General features: G+C 45.5%; 1 protein-coding gene across 4 annotated transcripts in view; it reads right to left on the bottom strand.

The window, feature by feature from the left end:
* xylb (xylulokinase homolog (H. influenzae)) overlaps positions 1 to 16,571 on the bottom strand; it is a 180,577-nt gene that overhangs the window by 61,612 nt on the left and 102,394 nt on the right. For 3 of the 4 annotated variants that reach the window (XM_060922423.1, XM_060922422.1, XM_060922424.1), the window contains exons 16-17: positions 15,465 to 15,523; positions 2,851 to 2,938 (exon numbers count right to left, since the gene is read on the bottom strand). The exons of the other annotated variant lie outside the window; for it this stretch is intronic. In XM_060922423.1, coding sequence (XP_060778406.1) covers positions 2,851 to 2,938; positions 15,465 to 15,523 — 147 coding nt within the window. The remainder of the gene's footprint in view (positions 1 to 2,850; positions 2,939 to 15,464; positions 15,524 to 16,571) is intronic. 4 annotated transcript variants of the gene reach the window in all.

The following is a 16,571-nucleotide window of genomic DNA, read 5'->3' as shown; positions in this document are numbered from 1 at the left end:
ACACAGACACGGGGAGAACATGCAAACTCCACACAGAAAGGCCCTCGCTGGCCACTGGGCTCGAACCCAGGACCTTCTTGCTGTGAGGAGACAGTGCTAACCACTACACCACCATGCCACCCCCCATGGTAATTCCACTATTTATTTGAAAAACAATCCGTAACCATCCAGCTGCATCCTAAGCCATAAATCATAAACTGTAAAATGAAATGGAAGATATTTTGTAAAAAGTAGTTATATTTTAAAATTATTTCGACTGATCCATTCCGTTTTCGTATGTCTGTTTCATTGTAATGGACCAGAACCAGTCTCAGCTGTCTCGCAGGTGACCACAAAGGAAAGAAAATATCAGGCATGTTCTGTTCAAAACTTTCATGTATGACCCATAGATGAAGAAAAAGTTGGAGATGGATTTTGAAGGGATCGCTTACACTGAATTTGCAGAAGTTTTGCTGTGCAGAAGGCTAGCAGAGAAACGGTTGCATGGTTTCACAATAAAAACAGTGAACTGGTTTCTGGGAAGGGTGAGTCGGCCCCTTTCACACTATCATTGACTCAATATGGTATCAATGTATGATTACATAAAAACAAAATAAATATTTAATGTGGATTAATACATCCGTCCATCATCTGTAGCCGCTTATCCTGTGCAGGGTCACAGGCAAGCTGGAGCCTATCCCAGCTGACTATGGGTGAGAGGTGGGGTACACCCTGGACAAGTCGCCAGGTCATCACAGGGCTGACACATAGAGACAAACAACCGTTCACACTCACATTCACACCTACGATTAATTTAGAGCCACCAATTAGCCTAACCTGCATGTCTTTGGGGGAAACCAAAGCACCCAGAGGAAACCCACATAGACACGAGGAGAACATACAAACTCCACACAGAAAGGCCCTCACTGGCCACTGGGCTCAAACCCAGAACCTTCTTGCTGTGAGGTGACACTGCTAACCACTACACCACCGTGCCACCTGCGGATTAAGACACTATTATACAAAATAGGACTGCAGTCTTGAAGTAGCCACCACTTAGGATAAACAGGTAATAAAATCGTGGAAACTTTACTATCTATTAAAAAATAATAAAAATATAAAAGCATGGAAATATGTAATGTTGAGAATTTGTTGAATGTTGTATTCATATATTCATCCATTGTCTTAGACCACTGAATCTTATGGTTGCTGAATCTTATGGTGTAGAATCTTACACTGTACAATCCTACACTGTTGTATCTTCATTCTTGAATCTTTTTACACTTTTATAGAGATTAAAGGGGCTGCTTCACCCTTCCCAAACCCTTCCATTGTGGGTCACAGGTCAGCTGGAGCCAATCCCAGCTGACTTCAGGTAAAAGGTGAAGTACATCCTGGACAGGTCACCAATCTATTGTGGGGCTAACAGGGATGAACAACCATTCACATTCACACCTATGGACAATTTAGAGTAGCCAGTTGACCTAATCCAGGTGTCTTTGGACTGTGTGAGGAAACCAGAGCACCTGGAGGAAACCCACGCAGGCATGAGGAGAACATGCAAACTCCACAGAGAAAGGCCCCATTCGGCTGTGAGGTTTGAACCCAGAACCTTCTTGCTGTGAGGTGACAGTACTAAGCATGCTTGTATGATATATTAGCTGAAAATACATTAACAACAGGCATATAGTCATGCATGTTATGCAGGCATATAGAATGCACCGGCTAGTGGCCTAGTGGTTAGTGTGTCCACCTCTCGATCGGGAGATCGTGAGTTCTACTTACGGTCGGGTCATACCAAAGACCATCATAAAAATGGTACCTACTGCCATCTGGCAAGGCACACTGCAATACAGATGCGAGTGGGGAGTCAAACTCTCGTGGTTACCAGAGGACTAGCCCCCCACTGTAACCCTAGCTATGTAATAGGCGAGAGGCCGAGGGCTAAGGAAACGGAGATCGGCGCCGCCACATGGCGTGGGAAGGACTTTGATATAGTCATGCATGCACACTCACTCACTCTTATGTTCTCACACACATACACACACACACCAGCTCTGTGCAGTGTCAGCATTTGTCCAGTGGAAGAACACGGAGGTCACAAGTTCAGATGAATCAGTGGTCTCTAAAGAAATGGCATGGCATTTTTCCCTGCCAAACAATTCAGTCAGTTTCTCATTTCCTTTTCATTAATGAAAGCTTCAAGAGAATTCATAAACCAACAGTACAAAAGCAAAAATGAAAGCCACTTCCCAGGCAAGCTTTAATTTTAATAACGAGAGTGTTTAGGGTGACACATTAGCACGACATGCAAATGAGAAAACATTGCCAAATTGTTTGTAAGATGAAAAATACAAACAACAGCCCAAATAATAAAAGAATAATTATAGTCTTACTCAAGAATTTAAATCTCCCTGTTCCATTATAGCATTTAAGCAATATGGTGTATAACGTGATTGAGTGGCTCCAAATGGCTCACTGAGGCTTGGTGCTTTTAAACAACACACTCCATCAAGTCATATTACTTTAATCAGATTGATGAGTCTGTCTTGAGTGCAGCCATGGCAAGGGATAGCACACTAACATGAATTATAACCAAGCATTCACAAGGGACAAATAAGTGTCTATATAACCAAGTCAACACACAGAGACACACATGATGCCCAGAAGAGTTAGGTGATAAATACTAATGAAGACTGAGTGAGACAAATGACTGGGAAATTAAACTGTAAAATGCTCATAACATTGAGCCCATACAGTGTATTCGCTTACGTAACTGTTGTGATCAGGCGTTATATATTTGACATTTACACATCAGCTTATCTCAGAGATATAAGCTTGCGGCTCATATATAGTAAAAGATAATCCTACCGTGCACAGCTCTGTAGGCACAGCCGAGACAGGCAGAGTTGGCCACATCAATGGTGTACACGGGAGCATTGAACACATCAGACAAAACCTGTTATTGAGAAGATGTCATTTTGATTATATTCCTGACACAATCTCAGTCACAAAGGTGGAATACTGATTTGCATACATGATGCCATCACAAATCATCCCAGGAAGCCATGGCCTAATGATTAGAGAAATAGCTTTGGGACCAAAAGGTTACTGGTTTGATTCCCTGGACCAGCAGGAATGGCTGAAGTGCCCTTGAGCAAGGCACCTGCTCCCCAGACTGCACTGGGTATGTTGTACATCGCTCTGGATAAGAGCATCTGCTCAATGCCTGTAATGTAACAAATGCCATCTAAACCTTGTATACAATAACATGTTAATGGAATTACTGAGCATGCAGACATACTGTATGCACCATGCTTTTGGTTAAATATTTTTAAAAGGAGATGTTTTATGTAAAACAAACAGTGTTGGATCATATAATTTTAAATGCACAGTACCAGTCAAAAGTTTGGCTGTCATTTCTCTTTACTTAGTTGAGCGGTTCTTGACATAATATGGATTACTACAATTGTGGAATAGGGCTATTTACTGTATTTTTATTATTATTTACAATTAGTGGCCTAGTGGTTAGCGTGTCCGCCTCTCGATCGGGAGATCGCGAGTTCTACTCACGGTCGGGTCATACCAAAGACCATCATAAAAATGGTACCTCCTGCCATCTGACAAGGCACGTTGCAATACAGATGCGAGTAGGGAGTCAAACTCTTGCGATTACCAGAGGACTAGCCCCCCACTGTAACACTTGCTATGTAATAGGCGAGAGGCCGAGGGCTACGGAAACAGAGATCGGCGCTGCCCTATGTGCCACATCGAGTGGGAAGGACTTTGATTGACTTGATTGATTTACTGTTTGATCTCAAATGCATTAAGAAAGTAAGAAATTGCACTAATTAACTTTTGACGAGGCACCTGTTAATTGAAAAGCATTCCAGGTGACTACCTCATGAAGCTAGTTAAGATAAAGCCAATAGTGTGCAAAGTGTCATCAAGGTAAACGCCGGCTACTTTGAAGAATCTAAAATATGAAAAATTGGGGGGGGAATACCTTTTTGTTTACCACATAATTCCATACATGTTCCATATGTTATTTCATAGTTTTGATGTCTTCAGTATTGCTCTACAATGTAGAAAACAGTCACAATAGAGACAAACCTATTTTGACTGGTACTGTATCTCATCTCATTATCTCTAGCCGCTTTATCCTGTTCTACAGGGTTGCAGGCAAGCTGGAGCCTATCCCAGCTGACTACGGGTGAAAGGCGGGGTACACCCTGGACAAGTCGCCAGGTCATCGCAGGGCTGACACATAGACAACCATTCACACTCACATTCACACCTACGGTCAATTTAGAGTCACCAGTTAACCTAACCTGCATGTCTTTGGACTGTGGGGGAAACCGGAGCACCCAGAGGAAACCCACGTGGACACGGGGAGAACATGCAAACTCCGCACAGAAAGGCCCTCGCCGGCCACAGGGCTCGAACCCAGACCTTCTTGCTGTGAGGCAACAGCGCTAACCACTACACCACCGTGCCGCCCCCTGGTACTGTACGGTATACAGGTAGTTGTCGACTTACGACTGCATTTGGTTACGACTGACCAGTCGTAAACCGATCTAGTCGTAAGTCGGCCTATGTTAAATGAACGCAAGTATATTGTGATGTGTAATGATACTGTAATCATCTTAAAGTCTTATTTTATCAACATTTTCTTATTTCATTACCTTGGCTCATTATTTGGTTTAAGTCAAACACTGCATACAACACTGCGTACAGTACAATTCGTTTAATATGCGCAAAACAAAAAATACGAAATACAGGTGTGAAAAATAGAAAACATTTTAGTTTGAAACATACCAAAATACAAATGTAAAACATAGCAAAATACAAAACTTAGTGACCGCTGGCATCACTGGTGCTTGGCTGTGGGTCGTCTATGTCATCATCAGCTTTTGCAGCACTCGGGCTGGCGGGAGGATTTGCTCGTTTCATAAACCAGGAGCTGGGGCGGAAACTGTATGACGGAGTGTGCGAGGGAGCGCGAGAGAGACTGCGCATGTGCCTGGAGCTGGGGCGGAAACTGTTGTACGCGGCGAGAGGCGCTGCCGGGAGCTGGGGTGGAAACTGTCGTATGCTCAGCTAGCTCAGCTCGGAAACATTTGCCAGTCATAGCCAGACGGTCGTAAAGTTGATCAGTCGTAAGTTGCATAGGTCGTAAGTCGACGACTACCTGTATAATATTGTAATTGGAGCAATACAGTGACACAGAAGAAAACCTCACAGCTCCAAGGTCCTGAGTTCAGGTTACCTTTTCACATATTCTCTCCATGTTCTGTAGTTTTTTCCTAATTCCCAAAAACTTGTCAGCGAGTAGATTGGGTACTCGAAACTGTTGCCCAGTGATGGACTGGAGGCCTGGCCAGGACAAAGAGCTTACTAAAAATGAATGGATGAATGAATTATGTAGATGCACAATGAGTCTATCTGCTTCTAAACTTGCTGAGTGGAATTGGATAGTAATGTGCAACCTGTGGCTCTGAAAGTACTCTAACACACTGCTGTAACAACTGAATTAATGATGCCACAGTGTAGGGATTTTATTTAAAAGTTATTTAGCTTTAAAGGTTAATCAACAAATAACTGTGGGAGGAATTCTTATTGGAGCAGGAGTGAGATTAAAAAACCTGCACACAGCTCTCTACTTTATACAAAGCATTGCCAAGGTGTTTCATTAAGGCAAAAGAAAATAAAAAGACTTTTCCCAGCATCATGCAAAGTACAGTTGATTTTAGAATCAGCTCCAAACACATTTTCAGATGCTACAGAGGCAAGAGGTGAACACACCTGAAAAACCTCCCAGCTGCTGTAAACGCTGCATCCTCCAGCCATTCTAAGCTATAAGGAGTTATCACACCATGCTGTGCTCTCATTTTCAGAAGCAATGATTTCATCAACATAAGTGCATTATAAAAACTGGTCTCATTAAATAGTCCAATACACTATTAAATAGTGTCATATAATTTATGTCTTTCATCATTAACAGTGTAGCCTAAAAAAGCACTGAAGCTGGAAATTTAATTCTGTATTTGGCTGTTTACTGAAGTGCCGTTTGCATTCTCTGTTGCTCAAACATCCATCCATCCATTATTTGTAACTGCTTATCCTGTGCAGGGTCGCGGGCAAGCTGGAGCCTATCCCAGCTGACTATGAGTAAGAGGCGGGGTACACCCTGGACAAGTCGCCAGATCATCGCAGGGCTGACACACACAGACAAACAACCATTTCACACTCACATTCACACCTACGGTCAATTTAGAGCCACCAATTAGCCTAACCTGCATGTCTTTGGACTGTGGGGGAAACCGGAGCACCCGGAGGAAACCCACACAGACACGAAGAGAACATGCAAACTCCACACAGAAAGGCCCCCATCAGCCACTGGGCTCAAACCCAGAACCTTCTTGCTGTGAGGCGACATTGCTAACCATGACACCACCCGCTGCTCAAACAAAATAGCCTAAATAAAGTGACAAAAATATGGAACATTTTTGCTTTTACTAGAGAAAATATGACTAGCTCACAGCTTTTTTAAATTACTGGGTGACCAGTAAAAATTTTGTGGTTGCATAACCCTTCCATCCTGATTAGGGTCACAGTGGATCTGTAATGTATATATACTGTATGGCTGTACAGCAGAGCACCTTGGATTCTGACATCACAGGGTGCCATTCTGACACACACTGTAGCCTGAGCTCAGGCTTGAACTGGTGACCCTGAATCTGGGAGCTTTGTTAGACCACCATGCCTCCTGTATCTACATACGGTATATTGTATAATCTGACTTCTATTGCACACACAAACAGGGTTTAAATGTGCATGCTTAGAAAATACAAGAGCTGTTACATGTTAATATATTCAGAAAAAACTGTACTTGCAGCGAATCGGCTGAACTACACAGGGGTCATAGCATCACCGCGCTTCCACTGTTGAGTCACTCTTGAGCAAAGCTCTTAACCTCCAGCTGCTTTAGTTGCTTTTATCCAGAGTAATTGAAAGTCGCTCAGTCAGATCTCTAATGCGGCCATTTTCATTTTCTGCTTGCTGCTCAGTGGGGTTCATGTTAGACGATGGCCTTAAATAGCCATACCTTATAACATACCTCTTTTTTCCAATTAAAACAGGGGACTATAAAAATGGAGGGAATTGGACAATATGGATAGAATAAGAAATACTTAAAAGATGGCTTTGCCATGGACTGCATTTGCCATGATAACTTTAGGACTGCAGTTGACATGAACAGTTTTGCACTCAAGTCTCCATCAGTAAACAGTTGATAACTTCAACAAAAGAAACTATGAATTTCCTGGTTTAAAATGTATATCCAGAATTTATATATTTCTGTAAAGCTACTTTGTGACAGTGTCTATTGTTAAGAGCTCAATACAAATAAAACTGAATGGAATCTAATTACTAGGTGGTTTATCCATTATAAATGTAATTATTCTACCCACATTCACTGGATATGAACAATTGCGTGCTCAGATTGGCTACTCTACTACTAGGATATCAGCTCATGTACCATGATGTGGCAACGGGGGCATGGTCAAGCGTCGGTCTGTGAATGGAGGGCGGAGTCAGGGAAGGTAAGTGGTAGTATCACTGCACCTGATATGAATTAACCTATGTTTGTGTGTCTCCCCCAGTGACCGTGCCCTATAAAAGGAGAGAGCGAGCAGAGAAAGGGAGCTCTCTCCTGACCAGAAATGTGTGTGTGGGAAAGTGAATGAAGCCGAAAAGCTATACATATAAAAAGTTTGTGAGAACTCAGTTCTGGCCTGCCGTGCTTCTGTGCTCCACCCACCTGCTCTGATTCTACAGTGGTGCCAAAACCCGGGACGGAGCGCAGAAGGAGACAGCCCCATGGAGTCCTCCCCCTTCAAGGACCTGGTCCATGCCCTTGCCACGGCCCAACAGAGCCAGCACCAAGCGCTGATCACCCTCCGGAAGGAGCAGGAACAACGGTTCGAAGCCCTGGTGCTGGTGCAGCAGGAAGATCGCCAGGCGTTCCCGCACCTGCTCGTGTCGGTGGGGTCCACGACCACCACCGCCGCAGACCCTCCCCACCTCACCCTAACGAAGATGGGCCTGCATGATGACCCTGAAGCCTTCCTCACTCTCTTTGAGCAGGCAGCAGAGGCATGGGGTTGGCCAGTGGAACAGTGCGCTGCGTGCCTCCTCCCCCTGCTAATGGGCAAGGCGCAGCTGGCCACGCTGCAGCTCCCCGCCAACAGCCGGCTGGTCTATGCGGACCTCCGCAGGGCCGTCCTCCAATGTGTTGGTCACACTCCAGAACAGCAACGGCAGCACTTCCGCGCGCTGCTCCTGGAGGAGGTCGGCCGGCTGTTTGTGTTTGGCCAGCAACTCCGGGGCACCTGCCGGTGGTGGCTGAGGGCCGATAACCATGACGCCGAGGGAATCGTCGACCTGGTGGCACTGGAACAATTCGTCGCCCGACTTCCGGAAGGAACAGCGGAGTGGGTCCAGTGCCAACGCCCGGCGTCGCTGGATCAGGTGATCGAGCTGGTGGAGGACCATATGGCGTCCGTTCCGATGGCAGGACAGTGTGTCTCCTCTTCTCCCCTCTCTTCTCTCTTTCCCTCTCCCTCTGCTCCCCGTCCTCACCCCATTCCCCCACTGCAAAGGCGGGGGCCGGCTCCACCCCAGCCGGCCCACCACACCCACGGTGCCCTCCCATTTCCTACTTCCTTGTCTGTGTCTTCCCCCCCTCAGGTGAGTGATGTCCAGAACACCGGTGCAGAGGGAGAGCCTGGGCTGGTATGCTGGTGCTGTGGGGAACCGGGGCACCTCCAGCATCAGTGCTCGGCGATGGAGGTGGGCACAGTGGTCCGGATCCCAGACAAGCCAGGGACTGCCCTCGATCGGGCCGGAGCATATCGCATACCGGTGAGTATCCAAGGGGATATGCATCAGGATTTGGTGGACTCCGGCTGTAATCAGACCTCAATCCACCAAAGCCTGGTGCAAGACAAGGCAGTGGGGAGAGCACAATTGGTGAAGGTGTTGTGTGTGCACGGGGATGTTCACAACTACCCTTTAGTGTTGGTCCACATTCTATTTCGAGGTGAAAAATTTAGAGTAAAGGTGGCGGTTAATCCTTGCCTTACCCACTCGATAATTCTGGGGACTGATTGGCCGGGATTTGGGGAATTAATGGCGCATCTAGTGAAGGGTGGGGCCTGCCATAGTTTAGCGAGGGGAGGTCCCGGAGTGGCATTGGCAGGAGCAGCTGTCACAGAGCCGTCTATGTCATCACCGCATCAGAGTGAGGAGCAGCCTGCTCCTCCTCCCTCTCTTGGGGATTCCCTTGCGGATTTCCCGTTAAAGCAGTTGCGAGACAAGGCTCTGTGGCTTGCGTTTGACCATGTGAGAGTAATCGATGGTCAAACTCTCCAGCCGAACGCCACGCCGTCCTTCCCCTATTTCTCCATTATTCAAGATAGATTATACCGAGTCACGCAGGACACTCAGACTAAGGAACCACAGCTTTTAATCCCAAAGAGCCGCCGGGAATTCATATTCCAGGCAGCTCACTTTAATCCCATGGCCGGACACTTGGGGCAGGATAAGACACTAGCCCAAATAATGGCCCAGTTATATTGGCCAGGGATTCGCTGCAATGTCCATAGGTGGTGTACGGCATGTCACAAATGCCAGTTAGTAAATCCCACAGCCATTCCAAAAGTGCCTTTGCACCCTCTGCCATTAATCAAGACCCCGTTCGAAAGAATTGGGATGGATCTCATCGGGCCACTAGATTGGTCAGCACGAGGATATTGCTTTATTTTAGTTCTGGTGGACTATGTAACACGATATCTGGAAGCAGTGCCTCTTCGCAATATCTCAGCACGTAGTATTGCAGAAGCGCTCTTCCGCGTCATCTCCCGAGTTGGAATCCCCAAAGAGATTCTGACTGATCAAGGCACTACGTTCATGTCACGCACACTGCGCGAACTGTATGGGTTACTGGGAATTAAGCCTATCCGTACCAGCGTTTATCACCCACAAACAGATGGCTTAGTCGAACGGTTTAATCACACCCTCAAAAATATAATTAGAAAATTTGTAAGAGAAGACACATGTAACTGGGATAAATGGTTCGAGCCCCTGTTATTCGCAGTGCGAGGGGTCCCGCAAGCCTCCACAGGGTTCTCCCCATTCTAATTATTATACGGGCGTAAGCCGCGTGGCATTTTGGATGTGCTACGTGAAAATTGGGAGGAGGGACCTTCAACTAGTAAAAACAAAATTCAATACGTTCTTGACCTGCGTGCCAAACTCCGCACACTCACGCACCTAACCCAGGAGAATCTGCGGCAGACCCAGGAACATCAAGTCCGTCTGTATGACAGGGGCACGCACCTTAGGGAGTTCACACCAGGAGATAAAGTACTCGTGTTGTTGCCCATGTCGAGCTCCAAATTGATCACCAGGTGGCAAGGACCCTTTGAGGTCACACGGCGAGTCGGGGACGTCGACTATGAGGTGAGGCGAACGGACAGGGGTGGGGCGTTACAGATTTACCACCTCAATCTGCTAAAACGTTGGAACGAGGAGGTCCCCATGCTGCTGGTGTCAGTGGTTCCGGAGAAGGCGGAGCTGGGGCCGGAGGTTCAAAAAGGAAAATTGACATCGCCCACCGCTCCGGTCCCCTGTGGAGACCACCTCTCCCCGACCCAGCTCACACAGGTCGCCCAGTTGCAGACAGAATTTTCTGATGTGTTCTTGCCCCTGCCTGGCTGCACCCACCTCATAGAACACCACATTGAGATGCCCTCAGGGGTAGTAGTGCGCAGCCGCCCTTACCGACTGCCTGAACACAAAAAAAAGGTGGTTCGGGAAGAACTCGAGGCCATGCTCGAAATGGGCATCGTCGAGGAGTCCCACAGTGACTTGGTTCCCAAGGCCGATGGGTCGGTCCGGTTCTGTGTGGACTATCGAAAAGTCAATGTGGTGTCTAAATTTGACGCATACCTAATGCATCGTATTGACGAGTTGCTCGATCAACTAGGCACGGCTCATTTTTATTCGACACTGGATTTGGTAAAGGGATATTGGCAGATCCCCTTGACTCCTCTATCCTGAGAGAAAATGAGCTTTTCCACACCGTTTGGCTTACACCAGTTTGTCACACTTCCTTTTGGGCTGTTTGGGGCGCCTGCTATGTTCCAGCAGCTTATGGACAGGGTCCTCCTCCCCCATGCCACCTACGCAGCTGCCTACCTAGATGACATCATCATTTACAGTAATGACTGGCCGTGGCACCTGGAACACCTGAGGGCCGTCCTTAGGTCGCTGAGGCGAGCGGGTCTCACAGCTAACCCGAAGAAGTGTGCGATTGGACGGGTGGAAGTATGGTATCTGGGTTTCCACTTGGGCAATGGGCAGGTGCATCCCCAAATTAATAAGACAGCAGCGATTGCGGCCTGCCTGAGGCCCAAGACCAAAAAGGGGGTGAGACAGTTCCTGGGGCTGGCTGGCTACTATCGTAGGTTTATACCTAATTATTCGGACGTCACCAGCCCGCTGACTGATCTCACTAAATAGGGAGCACCAGATCTGGTCCAGTGGACGGAGCAATGCCAGCGGGCTTTCTCTGAGGTAAAGGCTGCACTGTGTGGGGGACCACTGTTACACTCCCCTGACTTTTCTCTCCCCTTTGTTTTGCAAGCTGTCGGTGCACAAGGGCAGGTACAGCACGATAGAGAAGGAATGCCTCGCCATCAAGTGGGTGGTCCTCGCCCTCCGCTACTACCTGCTGGGGCGCCCTTTCACCCTCTGTTCAGACCACACGCCCCTGCAGTGGCTCCACCGCATGAAGGATGGCAACGCATGGATCACCCGTTGGTATCTGGCACTCCAGCTGTTTAAATTCAAGGTGGTCCACAGGCCGGGAGCGCAGATGGTCGTGGCAGATTTCCTCTCCTGCCGGGGGTGGGGGTGGGGGAGTCGGCTGCAGGCCGGATGGCTCCCCGGCCTGAGTCGGGCGGTGGTGGGGGCGTGGCAGCGGGGACGTGGTCAAGCGTCAGTCTGTGAATGGAGGGCGGAGTCAGGGAAGGTGAGTGGTACTGGTAGTATCACTGCACCTGATATGAATTAACCTGTGTTTGTGTGTCTCCCCCAGTGACCGCGCCCTATAAAAGGAGAGAGCAAGCAGAGAAAGGGGGCTTTCTCCCGACCAGAAATGTGTGTGTGGGAGAGTGAATGAAGCTGAAAAGCTATACATATCTTTAAAAATAAAAAGTTCATGAGAACTCAGTTCTGGCCTGCCGTGCTTCTGTGCTCCACCCACCTGCTCTGATTCTACACATGAGTAAAGAAAAACAAAATGGCGGAGCGTGTTGCTAAACCAACTGAGGATGAAATAAAAACTCTACTCGAAAACAAAACCACCAAAAATACAAAAAAAGGGAATAAAAGTATTTGATGGTAAGGACATATCTTTTTTTTATTTTTCAAGAATTATTATTATTATAGCATTTTTCATAAATTGCTATTGTCATTTCGCTGGTTTGTTTACATTCTAAGCGGAAATGATTTTGTCGGGCGTTTTGTACAAAGTTTTTATTTATTGAATTTGCAAAAAATAAAAATGCTCAGTTTCTCAAAATCCAGTGAATGTGGACAGAATAAAACAGTTATTCCACTCAATCTCGTCATACATGGCTTATAGCCAACTCGGTGCTATGCGCCTCATCGGCTGCCAGCTCATGTATGACTCGATTTTGTGGAATAACTGTTAAATAGCCTCAAATTAAAGTTACATTTGTTCATTTAAGTATACAGGGCCTGCTTCAATTCAAATCCAAAGCAACTGAGTATTGAGACACAACAAAACTGACACCATGTTTGCTCAAAGTGGTTTTACAGTAGAAGCAATGTACTACTGCAAATATTCTCAATATATACAGTACCATTCAAAGGTGTGGACACACCTACTCATAGGTTTTCTGTATTTTGACTATTTTCGACATTGTAGAACAATACTGAAGACATCAAAACTATGAAACATATATGGAATTAAGTGGTAAACAAAAACATGTTAAAATATGTTTGATATTTTAGATTCTTCAAAGTAGCTAGTGTTTACCTTGATGACGCTTTACACACTACTGGCATTATCTTAACCAGATTCATGAGGTAATCACCTGGAACGCTTTTCAATTAACAGGTGCCTCGTCAAAAGTTAATTAGTGCAATTTCTTGCCATCTTAATGCGTTTGAGCTCAAACAGTAAACAGTAAATAATAATAATATAATAAATAGCCCCATTCCACAACTGTAATAATCCATATTATGTCAAGAACCACTCAACTAAGTAAAGAGAAACAACATCCATCATTACTTTAAGACATGAAAAAGTGTCTTTTAATGAATAAAAATAAAGCAAAACCACTGAATTAGAAAGTGTGTCCAAACTGATACTGTATATTTAAAATTCTATGATCCAGCACTGGGGCGGCACGGTAGTGTAGTGGTTAGCACTGTCGCCTCACAGCAAAAAGGTTCTGGGTTCGAGCCCAGTGGCCGACGGGGGCCTTTCTGTGCGGAGTTTGCATGTTCTCCCCGTGTCCGTGTGGGTTTCCTCCGGGTGCTCCGGTTTCCCCCACAGTCCAAAGACATGCAGGTTAGGCTAATTGGTGGCTCTAAATTGACCGTAGGTGTGAATGTGAGTGTGAATGGTTGTTTGTCTCTACCGTATGTATCAGCCCTGTGATGACCTGGCGACTTGTCCAGGGTGTACCCCGCCTCTCGCCCATAGTCAGCTAGGATAGGCTCCAGCTTGCCTGCGACCATGTGGAACAGGATAAGCAGCTACAGATAATAGATGGATGATCCAGCACTGTTTGTTTTACATAAAACATCTCCTTAGAAAAATAATTAATCAAAAGCATGGTACATACAGCATGTCTACATGCTCAGTAATTCCATTAGCGTGTAGTATACAAGGTTTAGATGGCATTCGTGATGGGATCATGTATATAAATCAGTATAATCACTGTTATAATTGAACTACATTTTTGTAAAAATTAAATTGCGAGGAATAACTACATCTGCATTAAATAATTTTTCTGCTTAAATAATGTGATGTCAGAGTGGCACGGTAGTGTAGTGGTGAGCACTGTCACCTCACAGTAAGAAAGTTCTAGGTTCGAGCCCAGTGGCCAACGAGGGCCTTTCTGTGTGGAGTTTGCATGTTCTGCCCGTGTTTGCGTGAGTTTCCTCCGGGTGCTCCAGTTTCCCCCACAGTCCAAAGACATGCAGGTTAGACTAATTGGTGGCTCTAAATTGACCGTAGGTGTGAATGTGATTGTGAATGGTTGTTTGTCTCCATGTGTCAGCCCTGCGATGATCTGGCGATGTGTCCAGGGCGGGGCACACCCTGGACAGGTCGCCAGTCTATGGCGGGGCTACCAGAGAGAGATTGACACATAGCTATTCACTCTCACATTCACATCTATGGGCAATTTAGAGTAGCCAGTTGACCTAATCTGCATGGCTTTGGACTGTGGCAGGAAACTGGAGCACCCAGAAGAAACCCACACAGGTATGAGGAGAATATGCAAACTTTCCATAGAAAGGCCCTGGTTGACCGGCAGAAACCTTCTTGCTGTTAGGTGACAGTGCTAACCATGGTCCACTGTCCCACCCTGTTTTGCTACATACAAACCAAAAACCGAACATTTATATCATGAAGGGATAACAGAACTCCACCACCAACATGGGTTCAGTCTCTATTATGTAAAAAAGAATATATTTTGTGTAAACTTCACTGTCTACAAAAATGAAATATTTGCTAATTTTACTCTACATTCGGCAGAATGTAGCAGGGAGGAACCTAATCTGATGAAATCTTTTCATACATTTTACCTGAGCTGAATTTCAGAGGGTTATTTTATCTTTTATATTAGAGTGTCTATAATATTATAATGGCAAACAAGCATCAACAAAACAAAAATACTGTAATCACAATGTTCAACATAATGTAATGTTGTTAGATGCTTTGGGATTTGGTGCATTTATATTGTGCAAATACAAAGTGCATTAGCTATGCTCTACAAGTCTCTCTCTCTCTCTCTCTCTCTCTCTCTCACACACACACACACACACACACACACCCACCCTTCAAACCAATAACAATACCTAAAACATTCCTAAAAATAATGCAGGAGTGCACACCCAAGCACTTACATCTGTTATCCTCTACAACTTTTACATTAAACATTTAGAGAGACACACGAACACGAAGATACAGACAAACACACACTTTTTTACTCATTATGACACAATAATGTGCAACATTTCAGAGAAAGTCCTTTCAATTTCATGAAAACAAAGCACTGCTAGGAAAGCTACACAAAGAGCTTTTCAGAATTCATACTGACATCAGACATAAGCATGCATTCAACAAGCAATTTTCTGTTGTTTGTTGTCTTGCTGCATACCTGAAGTATGTCCTTGTTAGACGAGGCCCCTCCTGTTGCCAGGACTCTTGTTCCTGGAACTATAAGTAAAAAATATATATATATAGTCATGACAAATGCAAACCAAGGTCTCAAGGATACAACACTTAAACATTTTAACCATACACACACTAATACACATTTAACATACTGCCTTTGCTATTTCTCTCATAAGCTGAAATGTGGGCGGCATGGTGGTGTAGTGGTTATCGCTGTCGCCTCACAGCAAGAAGGTCTGGGTTCGAGCCCCATGGCCGGCGAGGGCCTTTCTGTGCGGAGTTTACATGTTCTCCCCGTGTCCGCATGGGTTTCCTCCGGGTGCTCCGGTTTCCCCCACAGTCCAAAGACATGCAGGTTAGGTTAACTGGTGGGTCTAAATTGACCGTAGGTGTGAATGTGAGTGTGAATGGTTGTCTGTGTCTATGTGTCAGCCCTGTGATGACCTGGCGACTTGTCCAGGGTGTACCCCGCCTTTCGCCCATAGTCAGCTGGGATAGGCTTCAGCTTGCCTGCGACCCTGTAGAACAGGATAAAGCGGCTAGAGATAATGAGATGAGATGAAGCTGAAATGTCAACTTTTAGTGCTATAAATATAGAATAGTGATTGTAGCACTTCAAGAACACTTGGGACACTGAAGGATGGAGACACACAGTGTACTTTGATTGGCGCTTTTATTTTTTACTTTTCACATTTCAGCTATTTTATAGCATGATTGTCTCACTGAAACACACGAACAGACACACGCACAAACAACTCTGCACTGAATCTCAATTTGCTCCTCCTCTCAGCTCTTTGTCTTCTCCATTAAAGTGTATGTAATGCCTTATTGTAATGCTTTCAAATAATATATATCATTAGTAACAACCAAAATGAATTAATAAAGTAGGGGGGAAAATAATATACATTTTGTTATTTTATTATGAAGCACAAAACTATCGATAAATCGTGGCTTCCGGATCCCGGAAAAAGACAGCCGTGCCCCAGGGCTAATCTCGTATGACGTCGCGCATGGAACCCTGGTTATCTGGATCATTTAGGTTCATCTGACTCCATGCTTGTTTCTCGCTAAAATTGAATATTATTGTTAG

This window comes from Neoarius graeffei, chromosome 5 (assembly GCF_027579695.1).
Source record: "Neoarius graeffei isolate fNeoGra1 chromosome 5, fNeoGra1.pri, whole genome shotgun sequence".
NCBI classification, from domain to species: domain Eukaryota; kingdom Metazoa; phylum Chordata; class Actinopteri; order Siluriformes; family Ariidae; genus Neoarius; species Neoarius graeffei.
This window is presented reverse-complemented; position numbering and strand designations above follow the sequence as displayed.